This window comes from Sciurus vulgaris, assembly GCF_902686455.1.
Source record: "Sciurus vulgaris genome assembly, chromosome: 7".
NCBI classification, from domain to species: Eukaryota; Metazoa; Chordata; class Mammalia; order Rodentia; family Sciuridae; genus Sciurus; species Sciurus vulgaris.
The window spans coordinates 80,053,769-80,072,137 of NC_136467.1; the positions used below are offsets into that span (position 1 = coordinate 80,053,769).

The 18,369-nt window shown below is 35.8% G+C and overlaps 1 protein-coding gene across 4 annotated transcripts in view; it reads left to right on the forward strand.

Moving 5' to 3' along the window:
- The window catches only part of UBE3D (ubiquitin protein ligase E3D), a 170,528-nt gene that overhangs the window by 37,913 nt on the left and 114,246 nt on the right, over positions 1 to 18,369 (forward strand). For all 4 annotated transcript variants that reach the window (XR_013765020.1, XM_079146994.1, XM_079146992.1 and 1 more), the window contains exons 6-8: positions 1,565 to 1,634; positions 3,979 to 4,087; positions 6,462 to 6,622. Coding sequence is in view for 3 of the 4 variants with exons in the window: in XM_079146994.1 (XP_079003120.1) it covers positions 1,565 to 1,634; positions 3,979 to 4,087; positions 6,462 to 6,622 (340 nt within the window). In the remaining variant the exon portion in view is untranslated. The remainder of the gene's footprint in view (positions 1 to 1,564; positions 1,635 to 3,978; positions 4,088 to 6,461; positions 6,623 to 18,369) is intronic.

The following is an 18,369-nucleotide window of genomic DNA, read 5'->3' on the forward strand; positions in this document are numbered from 1 at the left end:
TAGACAAGTGAAAATGACAGAACTTCAGGAGAAATAAATAAATCCATAATCAGGGTTCTAGATGTATGATAATATATTAAGCATTTTTAATTTTTTTGCCCTTTTCTGTGTATTGTGCTGAGCAATTGAAACTTACTCATAAAAACTAGGAATAACTGACTTATTAAAAATTGTAAATTATTTCTGATTTAAATTTGACCTATTTAAAATTCATGTAATTCTGTTGCCAAATATACAATTATTTAATTCATCTTTTTTAGACATTTTAATTTGTTTTCAGTATTTTTTGTACTAATATTATTATGATTGTCTTTATAGATGCATTTTTGCATATTTTATGAATATTTCTTTAACATCTTTAACATACTTTTTTTTGTTTCTTTTTTTTTTTTGGTTACTGGGGATTAAACCCCATGGACCCATGGGTGCTTTACACTGAGCTACATCCCCAGACCTTTTTAATTTAATTTTTTTTTTTTTCTTTTGAGACAGGTTTGTGCTAAGTTGCTGAGGATCTCATTAAATTGCCGAGGCTACCCTTGAACTTGGGATCCTCCTGCTTCCCCAGTGCTGGGATTAAAGGTGTTTGCCACCAAACCCAGCTAAGATAAATTCTTAAGCACTTAATTATGGTGTCAAAATATATACAAAAGTTTAAGGCCTTTGCCAAGTGGCTTCTAAGAAATCTATCATCTTTAGTTATGATAGCATATCCATTTCTCATAAGCCCATCTGGTGCTATACCTTATCATTTAAAATAATTATTTGATGCTAAAAAATATCTTGTTTCGATTTGGATTTCCTTTATTAATAAGGTAAAATATTTAAAAAAATATATGCATATATATTTTAGTTGTAGTTGGACACAATACCTTTATTTTATTTATTTGTTTTTATGTGGTGCTGAGAATCGAGCCCAGTGCCTTGTGCATGCTAGGCGAATGCTCTACCACTGAGCTACAACCCCAGCCCCAAGATAAAACATTTTTAAGTGGATTTTTAAAAGCAACCCAAAATGGTTATAAAATATCTGGTGGACTGTTTGCACAAATAAACTAAGTAATTGGGTAACTGGCTTTGGTGAGAATTGTACATTGATAGAGTCAATGAGATTCTGGATAAATACTGATATCAGGATCATAGCATTTGTGCATGCGCTTTGGAATACTCCAGCTGAAAAGCCTTTTTCACTGCCTTTCAGGTTTGTGGCTAGTCAGTAGACATGAGGAAACCTAATATCCAATTTCTACATAAATGGGCTAAGACTGTGATGTGACTAATTTTTATAACCTTCCATGTATATGAACGGTCTTCTTGCTACAGATTCACTTTTGAGTATGATGTTCTAAACACACTGTGCTGTCTAACCTCAGAATCATCTCCTTGTAGTCATCAGTGCTTTGTCTGTGACACTAAATCATTTTGGGAAAATGTTTAGTGAATGATCATTTCACCAGATGTTGTATATTTGGTTTGGAATGTCATAATTTGGGACCAACATACCCACAAGAAAAATATTAATGTTTTGGGAAGATTCTTAATTTTTTTTTTTTTTTGTTTCTAGAAACTACTAAGTTTTATATGACAGAGATAATTATTCAACAATCTGAGAGACGTCTCCCTATCATACCAAGGTATAAACAGCAAATTAAATTTACTTGTATTTTTAAATGTGGGAAAGGGTAGGTACAAATGATTAGGGATTCATTTTTATTCATAATTTTCTTTATTTAGAAAAGGGGGAAATACCTTAGAGAAAAGTTTTTAAATACTTGAGCCCAACTACATATACAAACAATTTGAGGGTTTTTTTTTCTTTGTTTTGCTTATGTATGGTGTAGATAAATATATTCATAAAAATCTTCTAATTCTGAAAGTTTTTGTACTTCTTTCTATGTGCCTTATATTCAGAATTTTATAACATTATCATCAGTCTTTTTCTTGTTTTTTGATTTTTATGTTTGGTTTTGGTTCTGGACATTGAACTCAGGGGTGCTTCATCACAGAACCACATCTGCGGCCCTTTTTATTTTTGACTATGAGACAAGGTCTTACTAAGTTGCTTAGAGCCTTGCTAAGTTGCTGAGGTTGGCCTCAAACTTGCAATACTCCTGTCTCAGCCTCCCAGGTTGCTGGGATTATGGGACTGTATTACCATACTGGCATCAATAGGTTTTTGAATAATTATTTCTGGTTTTCATTTGACCTATTTAAAATTTGAAACATAGATCTGTTTCAAATGATTCCTGTTTCAAAATAAAAAAAGGTCTTTAGCCTCTAAATCTGTTAGTGTTTCTTTTCTTTTAATCTTTTCGGGTTTGCAAACAAAAGTTAACTGCCAGGGTCCGGCCCTAGCAGGGGTTGTAGTGGTCACAGGTGATGGAGTAGGCATCGGTGAGGTGGAGAACAAAGCAACACAAAACTCAAGGAATGGATGCTAAGTTCTAAATTTTATTTTTCCCAGCCAGCTTTTTATATTAAAAGGTGGACAGTTACACATGTTTTTCCAGAACAGAAAAGATCACAAGGAAAAATAACGAAAATATCTTGTATAATCATTACTAGACCAGACAATGAAGTATTCTAATTATTTTTAGTAATTGCTTACTCGTGATAACCTATAACTGCACAATAAGACATATTAATATTGCTTAACTAATCATAAAGGTTAAAGCAAGTTCAGCAGGGTTGAGTAAATGTCAGTTGTGTGGCTACTGCTGTGGTTAATAAGTGCTAGACAGTTTAAGCTAACAGTAATATGACATCATCTTCTACTGTGTGAATGTAACATTGAGGAACTTTTTCTCTGGGGGATAGGTGGCCAATAATATTTACAGCGTTTAGTAAATCTAATCTTTAAGAAATGGAATATCTTGCACTCTTGTATGTATACTTTCAAACCAGATTATAACATGACCTGATTTTACATCTAAATATCCCGTGGGAGATGAAGGAGGGTCTAAATCCAGGGGCTTAAGAGGCATCCCTCTGTAAGGATGTCATGGCTTTCCATTAATTAAGTAAGTATTGTCATAAGGTGTTTTAACTGTAGGAACTCTATTTTTTTTTTTTTTTTATTTCTTCTGTTCCTGTTAATCATTCCTGATGGGGTTGGAGTTATTTGCCTATATACTTCAGGTCGTCTGAGAGTAGTCAACAGGGGATCAGCAGCTAGAATCTATTTTTGTATTTTCTCATAACATTCTTGGTTACTCAAAGTTTCATTACAAGTGACTAAATCTGAAATCACTTCTCCATTAGAAGTCTGGTTTTTATGTTTTAACCCTGGTTCTGTTAAGACCCCTGTTTTCAGGGAAAACACATAAAATATTTATAGTAAACCTACACATATTAAGCAAGCAAGGAAGGAAAGTCCGCCACCCAATTCCCAACAGGATGAGACTTTGCAAACACCTTTCTTACTCAGCGGAATCCTTGTCAAGCACTGAGGGGAATTGTAGGTGGCGTAACAGTTAACTATAGAATATCTTTAGTGTATCTATTAATATCCAAAATTATGACTACCTGAATATAAACTTTATTTTATCATCCTACAAATACTTTCTATACCATACAGCTGTCATTTTAAGGAGATCTAAATGAAAAAAGAAAATATAGATTATGTGATGTTTGGAAGGAAATTTCTCACCTTCTTTTGTAATATATGTTATAGCATCAGTGGAATATCTACTAGCTCTAACATGGGATTTTTGTATTCAATAGCGAGGAATAGTTAACTTTGGGGTGGTAAGTATATTAATAATTGGAGAATAGGTTTTAAAAAGAATGGAGCAAACACAAATACATTAAAATACACAAAAATCCATATTAGCACAGATTGTGAGGGAAGGGCCAGTGTTTGGAAAGGTCTGCCATGCTGATGTTTCTGCCTTTTAGGCACCCTGTATGTATTTTTGGCTTATTTTGCTAGAATTATTATGAGAGGCACATTGTGAAAATTGATTTCTGTTCAAACAGGTCTCAGTTTGTCCAGAGTGTTGTTGCCCAGTGTCTGGTGGAACTCTCCTCTGCTAGAAGCACTTTTAGATTCACTATTCAAGGTCAGGATGGCAAAGTGTACATCTTGGTAAGAAATCATTCCATCTAGTTTTTTTGTAGCCTAGTAATCCAGGATCTCAGAAAATTTCTACTTTTTGTTTTCCTTTTTTCCTAATTCACAAGTCTAGAAACTAAATGATCAAAAATTGAATTTTTAGTATCACTTTAATTCATAAATTAAACTTCCTCAACTTAATATCAAATAATCAGGTGCCTCCGTGTATCAGAGTCTAGGGATACAAAGTGAAAGAAAACCTGGTTTCTGCCCTTAAGTAGCTCATACACAAAGTAAGGTTTTTCACTGTTTTTAATGGTCAATATAACACCATTCTGTCTTTATTTCTTTTTCTTCCTATTTGATCCTTCCCCCCCACCCCGCCCCCGCTGGGCTATTTGATTCTCTTAACTTTAAAATATGTTTTATTGCTCCTGTTACTTTTTAATTGCCTCTGACATCTTGATGTTTGAGAAAGTGGCAAGTTTGGGAGAAAAGGCTCTGTGGTTAGCACTCATCCCCTACATATACCACAAGGATCTAGTATTACACTACCTCTATTAAAAATAATGCTCTGCAGAAAGGAATCTGGGGCATTTATCTGAAAACCAAAACATCATGAACCAAATGTCTGTGCATTTGGCTTATTCAACCAGTTAATATACATTGAGCACTTCTTAATTGAAAGGCACTGTTCTGGGTGCTTAAGGTAGAACAGAAATGCCTTGGCTTGGGGTATAGTTATGTATGGCTTTGCTGTTGGCCATCTGTTGTGGGAACCCTGTGTTTCTCTACTTCCAGAGAACTTCTGTGGCAAGCTAATATATTTTCCAACTTCAGTCGATACTAAATACACTTCATAGTCAAAGTCTGAACTCAGGTTTACTTTTTTTGTCTTGTAAGATTTTTAAGTTGAAAATCAGAAGTAGAAACTTAAAAATTTTTCTAATATATATTTGAATTTTTAAAAATTTCCTTTTTATGGAAATAATACATTCTTGAAACACACTGAAATAACATGAAGAACATAAAGAAATGTTAGCTTCCCCATTTTGTCCTCTCCCCTCCCCACCACATCATGCTTTTCAGAGGTAATCTTATATTAATAGTCTGATGTGTGAACCTGAATATTTTTCTATCCATATAAACTTTATATATGCACACCCACACGTATTTGTTTATGAAAGTGAAACAGTATAACACAATCAGCATGTTTTTCTGTAACATGCTTTCTTCTCAAAACAATAGATCATAAGGATTATTTTTCATTAGTGTAAGTATAGGTCTTATTCTTTAATGACTGGAATTTCATTGTACAACTTAAAAAGACATGCTACAAAGAAATTTTGCCCGTATGTTTTAGTGCTTCTTTAGAAATGCATCTTTCTACTCTAATACAGCATTGGAATTTGTACGGCATAAACTCAGATGATAATCATCTTGCAAAACGTTGTACTGGTTGTTCTTTTACAGTGGTTGTTCTTGGTGCCCCACTCAGATCCTGTTGCCTGGATTGGTACACCCATTCCCAGCTGCTGACAGTGTTGGATGCCAATGGTTCATAGATATTCCCTTCTTCAGAAATTTGCCTTGGATAATGATGTTGTCTTTCCCAGAAAGTTTCCTTTTCTTACTGTCCCATACCCATTCCTACCCTGGACAGCCTGTCAATGGTTTGAATCTGGGCCACAAAAAGCTGAGGCCTTTGACCTTAAGGTGGAGCCAATTCTGTAGGTATCATTCAATCTCAGGACCTTCCCAGGGGATCAGACTAAAGCCTGACTCCTGCTGAGCCTGCATTCTCCATCCTTGCAGGTCTTTCCCTCACATTTTCCCATTTCTGTCACTTTCTTTCTCCTGAGAGTATTCTCTCAGTGAATCACATGCATCTGCATCCCCAAACACTTTTCCCTTCCATTAGCACATATGGGAATGCCCATTCCATACCCATTCTGAGCTGGATATTACCAATCTTTTTTATATTTTCTAATCTCATAGGTAAAATAGGGTGACATTGAAATTTTGCATTTCCTTATTATTAGTCCTATTGATGTTTTAATTTTCATTCATCGCATTCCTTGATACTTTATTACTATTCTTTGCCTATTTTTCTATTGGGCTATTTTTGCCCCTTACTGATTTCTAGAAGCTATATATCTATAGATTTTATATAATTACTTTGTTATTTATGTATCGAATGTTTTCTCCTCATTAATTGTCTTTTTTTTAAGTTTATGATATTGGTTGCACTATCAAATGTTAAATTTTGAAAGGCCTACCTTACTTAGAAATTATATGCATGATTATGTTTTTTTGAATAGGGTTTTTTTTTTTTTTTGATGGCAGTATAAAATATAAATAGGGTGGCAATATCCTCATACGTGGACTTTTCTCGTCACACCTTTAGCTCTGGCTTTTAAACTCAGACAGTGTGGTGATTGAATCTTTGAGTTCCAACCATATCAAAAAGTTCCCTCTGTTGGAAGATACATTAAAAGCAGACTTCAGTTCTGCCAGGAATGCTGTCAAGGTCCTCTACCAGCCATGCATCAGAAGTGGAGATGAAAAGTAAGTTTTGCTTTTGTTTTCCCACTCCACACTGTTTTAGCTTCTGTTGTCATGTTGGTGTTAAGAAATTAATAACTTAAATGGTACTATACCACTTCCCTTCTTGTAATTTCTAGGAGTCATGCTGCTAAATATGCTTTTAAAGTAGATTAAATTATTACAGATGATTCATGCTAACATGCAGAAATCTTGCTTTTACTGAAAGTAATTGGTCTTTTCTTATAATCTCAGTTGTCTATATATGGCTGCAATACTAGATCAGGCTTCAACAGTTATTAATACATACTGGTAAGCATTTCCAGGCATTTAGGATACAATAATGGACAGAGTCCTTGCCTCAGGGTTTGTCATTCAGAGGAAGCAGACAATAAACAAAACCACTACCAACAAAAAGTCAAATACTTATATGGCTTTTTCTGTGTCCAGTACTCATCTAAGCTCACCTGAACTTTTAGCTCCCTTAAGGCTTGCAACAGCCCTCTGAGTAGATACTGTTATCACCCCTTGTAAAGATAAGGATACTAAAAAGTGTGTGGTATATGACTCTAGTAAGAAGAAAAAAATCAACATAAGGAAGCTGTGAAGTTTGGATGGGTATAGGTGATTGTCATTTTATATTGAAAAGTCGAATGGTTCCTCAGAAAAGATGATATTTAAGTGGAAGACCTGAAGGAAGTGAAGTGGAGAGCCATGGCTGAGGGAAGAGCATTCCTAGTGAAAGTGTTACAGAGCAGGGGCATTCCAAGCAACTGAGGCAACGCAAAGACCCCCTCTTCAAATCCTGATTCTTGGGATCGAGTCAGAAAGGTTTCAGACATGTCACTCAGAGTAACAGGAATGAGTTTGTTCAAGAGATAGGAAAAGGGAAAGAGGACACTCCAGGGAGAGAGGGGTCCTCTCAGAGAGGAGAGGGACCACATGCCTCTCCTGCCCTCTGGTTTTATTGGAGATCCCAGAGAAGTTTTCAGACAGTCCCGCCTCTTGACTTTTGACTAACAGCAGCAGAACATCAGACTTTCAAGTATCCATTGCCATGTCATCTCTTGATCACCTTGACTCATGCTAACTGGTTCTAATTGAATGCTTAACCATACATTCTTAAACATGTTTTTATTGTTAGGGGGAACTATTCTTATCTCCCAGAGTTTCAGGTATCTGGTCACAAAGTCTCCCCCTTCAGGGTAACATGGGTTCCTCTTATCAACTATTTTGGACCTGCATATATCTTGCAATTAACAGGTAGTTTGCTAAGGACTGTGAGATATCCTGTTCATTTAGGCCAGGCAAGGCTGCAGGTAAATTACTTCTTGGAAAAGAAAGCATGTGGGGGTCAGCACATTGGCCTGTTTTATAGAATCATTCTCTTAACCTTGTGTTCCCACCATCCCTTAACCAAGGGAACAACAAGTATTTTACTGCACTGATTGGAAGTTTATTCTGATCTGTATTCTCAGATAGGTTTGATCAAATTTGTGCTAGGAACAGAAAGATCCCATTTTTTTTTTTTTTTTTTCTGGGAAATAAATAAGACATTTAAAACAATTACTGCTTTTTTTTTTCATTTTTTTTAAATTAAGCAAACAGTGCAATCATAAAAGATTCAAATACTCAGAAACAGAAACTAAAATGTGAAATTCTCCATTATGTCCCTTTCTAGATATAAACTGTGTTGTGCATTCTTCTACATTGCTTTCTATTCATTTTGCATGTTAACATAAGCTAAATGATACATGTGTGTTTTTTAAAAGAATAAAACACTTTGTCTTAGAGATTCTTTACATGTCAGGGCTTGACATTTTATGAAATGGGTATACTATAAATCATTTGATCATTTTACTATTGATTTCTTTTTGCTGTTATAATTAGTGCTGGACTATGTACTGTTCTATATTTGTTTTCTCTGATTTTATATGTAGGTTTTTTATAAGAGGGATTTTTAGAGGTGCAATTGTTGGGTAACAACAATTATGCACACATAAAATTCTTGTAGATAATCTCAAATTCTTTTGTAGAATGGCAATGCAAATTTATAATCCCACCTAAAGTTTCTTTAATGCCCATTTCCCTGCTCTCTCATCATTTAGGTTTTTCCCTATCTGATGCCAATCTTAATGAAACAGGTTCAATCTACTCTTCTTATGTTTGTTGAGGTATAATCAGAGAATATGATTAAGTGTTCTATGCTTTTCAGACTTTTTTCAATGACCTAAGACATGGACAACTTTTAAACTGTTCATTGATAATATTCTGTGTGTGTATGTGTGTGTGTGTGTGTGTGTGTGTGTGTGTGTGTGCCTTAATGTAGATTTATGTACAAGTTTATTAAATCCTTTATATTCATCTTTACTATTTATTTGAAATGTAGGCTTTTGAGAAATGTGTGTTAAATCTCAAATCGATTATGGAAGTCATTGTCTTCTGGCTTTTATATGTTTTTGCATTTTGTCTTTTGAAGTTACTAGATACATAAAGGTTTGTGGTGCTACAGTTTAATTATGTATTTTGTCAGGAAATTTTGCTCCTTTTTCATTTGATGCAAATTTTTTTCATTTAATTTGCTTTATGTTAATACTGCTATATTTACTTTTTAAAAGCTTATTGACATTATATTTTTTGCATTTCTTTATTTTCACCTGTTCTGTGTCATTTTATCTCAGGTATATATCTCATTAATGTATACCTTGTGAACTATGTGTAACTGGATATTTTAAAACTCCAATGTGATAGCTTGTCTATATTAATAGTGAATTTAATTAAATCATATTTATTGTGATTATTGAGGTAGTAGGACATGATCCGCTATCTATGTCATTTCTTTTCTCTGAAGATATGGAAGTGAAAAATAATTCCAAAATGATTTTTCATGGTTAATCTTAAAATTTTAATACACTTTACTGTCCGTATTTAGACTTAATACCCCTACTCATCACTAGAACAAGAAGGACGTGTAAAGTTTCATATTTTTCCTCTGACTTGCTCCCTCAATGACTCCTTTCCCTATGTCAAGATTCTAATGAAGGTGACTTCATTTCTTCCTTCCTCTTCACTAAACCAAAAGTCCTGAACCATATTTCTATAAAAGTATGTAATATTATTGTATGTATTTTAACATGATTTATAAATAATGCTATACTCCATCTGCAATTTGTTTTTTCATTCAGTATTCTTTGTTTCATTTTTTAATTTGGTCAAGTATATTCTTCAATAGTTCTTTTAAACTATAGTCAGTCCTTGACTATCTGAGAATTTCTTAATACCTATTCTGTCTCTGATGAACTTCAGGATTTTCTCTTTATCTTTGGTTTTCTAGGATTTCGTAAAGATGTGTCTAAATGTGAATGTCTACTCAAAATTTTCTCATATTTATTCTTAAAGATACAATATGCTTTAAATCTCTTTAAGAATAGTAATTGTACTTAAATTCCTGTTTTCTCTATTAACTTCTTTTCCCTTGGGTGTTAGCTCTTCATTTTTGAAAATAGGTTGAGTTTAGTGCTTCTTTTTTCATGCCATTGCTCTTCCCAAATGTTTGATGGTTTGACTAGAATTCTTGCACAGGGTTCGAGCTCCAGGCCAGCTAGGACCACGTCTGTCCTGCTTACCATGATTATTTGTTAAAGAGTTCAAAACATACAATTTGTGTTTATACAGTGGTACTTGATATTCTACTTATCTTTGTATTTGATAATTATAGTTCAGCTGTTGATGACTGTGAGTTCTTGGTAGAATAGCCTGTGTTTATGGATTAGTAAAAGATAACTCAGGAATTGCCTGTCTGGACATGTCAGGACTTGTCTGGTCTTGTCTTTTTTCAACTTTTGGGTATTAAGGAAAAGGAGGTAGTCGTAGATTCAGTTATGGTGATAAATATTATATTAATTATATGTAGAATCTTTACACTGCCTTTGTTAAGTAGTACTTTAAGAACTTGATGCACTTACACTGTACTTACTTATTCTTAACAAATTCCTGTGACACTGGAAGTGTAGTGACTGTAGTCAGTTGTGTTTGGTATTTGATTAGTAGACTTTTTTTTTTTTTTTTTTTTCAACTCCAGATGTCTTGGAAACAAGTTAGTGTCTTATGAATGAGTTTACCTGTTTATAAAATTTCTTTTGTTATGCTTTTCCTCCTGCTACTTTTTGGCTCTATGTCCCCTAAGGTAGGAAGAAAATTTTTCTATTTGGATAAACATGCTGTGACTTATTTACTTTGTCTTTAAAAGATATTAGTGTCTTCCTTTTGGGGGCATGACTGAGCAAACTTTAGACTCCCTGGTATATTTTTGACACATTGGGTGGTACATTAACTATTTTAGTCCAATTGGCTAGAACTTTTTTCTAGTGGAAGTGTGGATTGCAGATGGTAGTCTAAATAAGGAAAATAGCAAATGTAACTATGGTTTTATTTCCTTGAGCACTCACAAAAAAGTGGCATATAATATTTTTAGGATGTTCTTTCTAGCAATCTTGCTCAACATTTTGAAGTATGTTGTTTTTTATCCCTTCCCTTCTTGTTCCAGCCAGTGTTTCACATCTTAGTGAGCACCAGTGATTTACTGTTTCATGTTTTATATTGACAAAATAATCTCTCTCTCACATTCTTTAGTTTACATATCAGAGTTCAGATTCTATGTATTAACTTTCTAGCTTAGATTAAATTAACTTCTGAAGTTTACGTCTACCATTTTGTCAATTCACGCATGGCCTCAAATTCTCTAGACAGGGTAATTTTGTCCCTCAGGAAATATTTGACAATGTCTGGAGACATTTTTGGTTATCATTACTTGGAGGACTGGCATCTAGTAAATAGATAAGATTGCTCTTAATATTGTGCAACACATAGGAGAATTCACACAGCAAAGAATTTTCTGAACCAAAATGCTAAAATAATACCAAAGTTGAGAAACCCTGCTCTATACGGCCTCTTGAAATAAAGTTGTTTTTTGCCTTCTTCTGTGTGTTATGGCCCATAATTTTCTTGAAATATATTTAGATCTGAAAGTAAGAGAAATTCTCTTATGGCTTGAATCAAAATCTCTATAACCTTGTATGTTAACTTTGTTAGAATAAACAGAATAAATGGTGAAATATAATGTAAATGTTTATCATAACACTTATCTTTTTTTCTGTAAGGAAAACAATACTTTTAGTTATACATGAGGTGGGATTGCCAGATCATATGGTAGTTCTATTTTTAATTTCTTGAGGAATCTCTGTACTATTTCCATAATAGTTGCAGCATTTTGCAATTTTAACCAACAGTACACACACATTTCAGTTTATCCATATCCTTGCTAACACTTGTTATCTTCTGTTCTTTTATTGATAGTAGCCATCCTAATGGATGTGAGGTTATAATTTATTGTGGTTTTGCATTTCTCTAATGGTTAGTGATATCGAGCATCCTCTCATATGCTTATTGGTCATTTGTATATCATCTTTAGAGAAATACCTGTTCAAGTCCTTTGTCCATTTTTTAATTTGGATTATTAGTTTTTTTGTTGTGGAGTTATAATAGTACTTTATATATCCTGGTTATTAATCCCTTATCAGATACATGATTTATAACTTTTTCCTCCATTCTGTAGCTTGCCTTTTCACTGTTGATTGTATCTTTTTTTTTAATTAAAATATTTTTTTTTATTTTTACAGACACATTTTGGTTTGAGTGATTGTATCTTTTGATGCACAGAAGTTTTTAAGTTTAGTGTAGTATCATTTATCTATTTTGTTTTTGTTGCTTGTGCTTTTAGTGTCATAGCAAAAGAAATCATTATCAAACTCTGCTTACTTTTGATACTATGCAGTGATGTGGCAAAGACTATCTTTGCCTGAAACATTTTGGAGATAAGGTTAAATAGTTTTAACTAGATCTACAGAAATTTGTTCTTTTGGTTGATAAAAACAAAACAAACTAAATGTTAGTCGATGATAATTTTACATCTAGCAGAATATCTAAAGACTTATTTAATAATTGTGTAATCTGCTGGGGCAGGGCAAATTTATTCAAAGTGTGAATATGATGCTAAAATAAGTGAATGAATGAATCAGTGACTGACTGACTGAACTTATACATGTCACCAACCCCTAAAGAGCACTTTATTAAGTCATCTCAAGGAAGCATCTCTTCTGCTTCCCACATAGGAGTCACCAGGTGACTGTCAACAATGCATTCCAATCAGATATGCTTACTTTGCAGAGTAGGTTGGACTTAAACTTCAGATAGGAATGTCCAAGTCATATTTTACATATGAGGAACCTGAAAACCAAAAGGACAAATAACTTCAATTAGTCAGTTTATCAGTGACAGAGCAATACTTAGAGTTCCAAATTCATTGCTTTTTAATTGTATCTTGTAGTCTTTAACTATAAAATTGTAGGGGATCTGAAAATGCCACTTTAATTTATGTTTTCCATAAAAAAAATTTCCTTGGTAGTTTAGGTGTCAGCCTTATGTCACTGCCCTCAATTATATTGCTTACTATACTATATTCAGTGAATATTTGTCTATTTAGTTATGTACTATCAGTAGCAGAAACTTCAGATTTATAGGATGTTCATATCTGATGTCATAGTTTGGAATTTCAGAATACAGATGTTGATTTTTTTTCCCCCCAGAAGTCCTAGGCCTTAGCTTAGAATAGGAATGCATTGAATGGAAATTGATCTAAAAAATAATAAAGTCATCAGTACCTATTAGAAAATATAAAGGCTTCTTTTGAAATCACTTTCATATACTTGTCTACTAGTATCATATCACCACCAAAATGTACTCATCGAGAGACCATTCTTCATTATTAAGCAAGTTCAGCACATATTTTCATTAATAATTGGAAAGATTCTTTCTTTAACTATGTAAGTACAATGGACTGAACTAAAATTGATTATGTTTGGAATTCCTACACTATTTGTGAATCCATTTGTAATCATTAAAGATGAGACAGGAAATAAGACCATGACATATAATTAATATGAGATTTCCCCCTGGAGATTCCAGCTTTCCTATGAAAAGCAGTTCATCTCATAGGATTGTTTCCTTTAGAAGAATCTGATTTCCTTCTTCTAATGACAAAATTTGACTTGTGAGGGTAAAGAGAAGAGAGAACTGGGATTGGGTAGAGAAGGGAAGGGCAGTGTGTGCATGAAATTGTTTCTTCATTCTTCTTTGTTCTCTAATCATCTGTGAGATATTTCTGATTCAGACTTGAAGTATTATGTTAACATTTCACATTTGTAGAAAGATTTTGGTTTTAGGGTATGGGAATGAAGCTCGGTGGTAGGGTGCTTGTGTAACATGAGTGAGGCCCTAGTTAAATCCCCAGCACTGAAAAAAAAATCCAATTTCTACTGTACTTGGTATTATGTGTGATTCCAAAATAGGAGAACAAGAATTTCTGCCAGACAGGAGCTTCATAGTAAAGTTAAGGCAACATAAAAAAAAAAACAAAAAACTAAATAAATAAATTCTTTCAAAAGATCAGGATGCACATAATGCTAATATGTTAGTCTCCTGGTGCTGCTATAATAAAATACCTGAGATTGGGCAATTTAAAAACGATAGAAGATTCTTACAGTTTTAGAGGCTGGAAGTCCCAAGAACAAGGTGCCAGCAAGTTCACTCAGAGATTGCTCCTTGTTGCTGTGTCCTACATGGCATGATGCACACAGTGTTCTTCCATGATGGAAAGGAAGGAAGGGCAAAAGCACCTACCTAGTAACCCCAACCTTTTATGAGGAACTAGTCCTATTCATGAGTGCAGAGCCCTCATGATCCTGGCCCCTACTAAAGGCCCCACCTCTTAATACTTCTGCATTGGGGATTAAGTTTCAACATGAATTTTGGAGGGAACACAAACATTCAAGTCATGGCAGCTACAGAAGAGAATTTCATGACTGTTCTGTACAACATCAAATGAACAGTATATCATTAGCTGAATTAAAGAAAATAGAACAAAAGATAGAAAGTACTCTCTTCTACTTCCTTCCGATCTACACACTCTCTGACAAAAGCTGAAAAGGGCTAAGCAGAGAAAGTGTGCCTGTGATTGCTAGGAGGGGCCCTTGGTAGGCTGCAGCTGACAGAGGGATATATGGCCCCCACATGGGTTGAGGGGTAAGGGATAGTCAACTACCTAAAGAGATGCCCCTTTTATCTCTTTAGATTATTAGGGTCCTCAAAAGGTTTGGTTGAAGAGAGGGATCCACAGCAGGAAAGAAAAAAATGAGAACCACTGTTCTTTGTGATATATATATTTCACCAGATTATGCTTGAATTCATTGAGTCAAGCATAGTTTTAACTTACTAAAACAACCACATTGTGTTATTGTTAGAATAACAATTGTTAGAATGATCTTTCTTTTATTGGGCTGAAATCTACCTCCCAGAAACTCTCAGTCAGAGCAACCAAAAATTAATCTGCTGAGTCTTCAATATGACAGCTCTTTAAATATTCAGATACCCTGACATCTTCTCCTAGGGTCTCATCAATCCAGGCCGGACATCCTCAGGTGGATGGTTTCAAGCTTCCCTTTCCTTGCGCAGCCTCTTTCCTCTTAACTCATGTTTTGTTTCCATCTTGATTTCTAAAAGAAGATGTTGCCTCACATCTTGTCAGCTTTGCATATATGCTGGGAAGGTGTGGATAGGAAAGATTCTAGAGCTAGGGATACCTTCTACAAGGTTGTTGTAGGTAATTTTGACATGGAGGAAAGAGAGTGTTTTTGGTCGAACTAGACAGAAAAGGCTGGATTTCAAGAATCCATAGAATTTGGGCATTAAACAGAAAAATTTCAACTTCAGGGTTGAAATGAGAGGGTCATTCATTCGTTCATTGTTTTTGAGTTTATTCTTTTTTATTGTAAACAAATGGGGTACAACTTCTGTACATGAAGTAGAGGCATACCATTTGTGTAATCATACATTTACATAGGGTAATGGTGTTTGATTCATTCTGCATTCATTTTTTAATTCAGTGAATACTTACTAAATGTATACTATTGTGCTATATATTGAACTAGAAGAGACCTGATGCTTTATATCATAGACCTTATTACAGTCTACTGGAAAAGACAAATAAATGCATAGTTTGTAACCTGATCATGCTGTGACAGAGTTACATGATCCTATGAGAGCAAATCATAGGGAGACCAACCATGTCAGGATGAGAGTGTGTTGCTCCCTGTCGAGGGCCCGCCTGAGGAGAATACGGCCGAGCAGGATGATGAGTGTTGGCGGCAATGGAAACACACCAGAGCCAGAGCCGGGAGGTCTATGAGCGCACAAAGCACAGCAGGAACTCGTTTATTGAGGAAGTTACACTGCTTTTATGTAGGGTGGGGGCTAGGTGGGAACCAATCAGCTTAAAGATCAGCAAGGCAGGGGGGGATCCACGCAGGGGAGAGTCCTATAGGACTATCGCAAGCACGAGCTGATCATGTTCACGAAACTGCTGCTAACCAATCCGACAGTAGTGGGTGGAGATAAGCAGGCCAATCAGGGAGTTACACATAAGTGATTGCTGGGTAAGAACACATTTTTCAGTTTCCAGGGGAGAGTGGCAGTACAAAGAAGTCCTGGTAAACTGTTGGTGGATCAGGCAGTGCCACGTGTGAGGAAGAGGTTGCCATGAGGGTGCAGCCGCCATTATAGGGTGTGTTCCCTATAATTCCCCCTTTTTGTTTGTTTTATTAGCCCCCCTGGAGCCAGTTGGAAGGTGGAGCTTCTGTCTTAGGTTGTCTCCTCTTTAGAGATCTTACCCGTCTCTGAATATTCCACAGCGCCTCAACAGCTCAGGGGGGGGAGGGAAGCCTCATGAAGAGCCTGTCTTAGGTTGTCCCAGTGCACCTGGGATCTTACCCGTAATTAGCTCAAGGGGTCTCCGGGGTTAACCTTGCATTATCATTATATGCCTCCTCATAACCAGTGGCTAGCCATTGGTATTGTACTTGGACATTCATTAATTGTACTGCCTCCAAGCGTTTCTGTGTGAACTGTATAAGGGAAGTAAGTAAGGGAGCCAGGCATGTAAGCCCATCCAGAAGAAGCTAGATTGAAGCTCACTACGCCGTTTTTTCAGATTTTCTTGCAGTTGTTTGATCTTGTCATGGACAATTCTGGACCGATTGGCATAAAAGCAGCATTCCTCCTGAAGAAACAAGTAAAGCCCTCCTTCCCTGGCAGTTAGTAAATTTAACCCTATCCCATGTTGTAGGACTACTGCTGCAAGGGAATCTAATTGTGCCTGGAGGTCTAAGATTGCACTAGCCACTTATTGCATATCATCTATTAATTGTTGTGAAGGTTTATTATATAAGGTAAGAGAGGTGCCTAGTCCGACAATTTTGGCTCCCGCTTTAGTAGCTACCTTGTTCTTAACATAAAGAGGAATCATGCTCATTTGGATATTGTGCGTATCCATCCTCTGGGGCCGGTACTCTCACGTATTGTTGCCTTAACATCATTAGTTGGACTGTGCTTACACGGTCCTTGATAAAAGCTATTAACCTATTTAGAATGCAGGGGCTGAAGGTTAGGAGTAAGAATAAAATAATAAGTGGCCCCAGTAAGGTAGAAATCAAGGTGGTCAACCAAGGAGAGGAATTAAACCATGATTCAAACCAGCCTTGCTGTGCTTCTCGCCCCTTCTTCCGTTTGGCTAGTCCTTCTCTAACTTTAGTCATAGATTCTTTAATTATTCCTGAATGGTCAACATAAAAGCAACATTCTTCACCTAGGGCTACACACAATCCTCCTTGCTGTAGGAAAATCAAATCCAATCCCCTCCTTTTTTGCATTACTACTTCAGCTAGGGAAGTGAGGGATTCTTGAAGGTGGGAAATGGAGTTTTCTTGCTTTTCAATATCCAGATCAACAGCTGCTCTTAAACCAGAGTAATGTTGGTTCTGAGTTATCAAGGAAGCTGTTCCTGTTCCGACTCCTATGAGTCCCATACCCAGAATCATACTTAGGGTTAGGGCCATAAGAGGTTCCCTCTTGGTCCTAGGGGGGCTCCCTCTTAGTCGTAGATAGAAATCCTCATCTGAATGATATAATAGCCTGGGAACTAACCTAACAAGCACACAAAAGCCTTGGGAGTTACTGATCACTTCTGTATGGGCACATGGTGTGAGTCCTGTAGAACAGGCCCACCAAGTATCCTGCTGGGGGATTAGATATTGACCTGAGTTGCTCAGTGTTACAGTTTGCTTGCATAAAGACTGATGAGATGCAGCGATATGGCCTATATAGAGCCCTTGTCCAGTGACTTGTTGTAAGGTTAGGGAACCTTTTGATTGCCAGCGACATTCGTTAGAGTTGTGGGAAGAGGTATAGTTTCCTAGAGTTGCTATGCCTTCATAATATGGTGGGGCTGTATCATAACACAGCCAACAGGATTTAGTTATATTGGGATTAGAGCTGTTTAGGACTAAGTGGGATTGTTTTAGAAGAGCTAATAGGGGGTCCTCGAGGGTCCCCATTGGGAGAGTGGTAGACTTCAGTAGCAAGGTCTTTGTGCTAGGAGATGTAGTTGAGAAATGTGTTAGGCTTGGATTTGGGGTACTGGTTTGCTGAATGGATTGTTTCCTTGGGTTAAGTTCCTGGTTGGGGCCCAATGCTGTTTTGCTCAGGGGTCTCTGGACTAACTTGATTGTGAAGATTAGTCCAGGATCGTAAAGCCCTAGGCCCCAGTTTTTTGCAGCCTCCCAGTTTGCCTTCTTTCCCACGGGGGTGAACTTTATGACTAA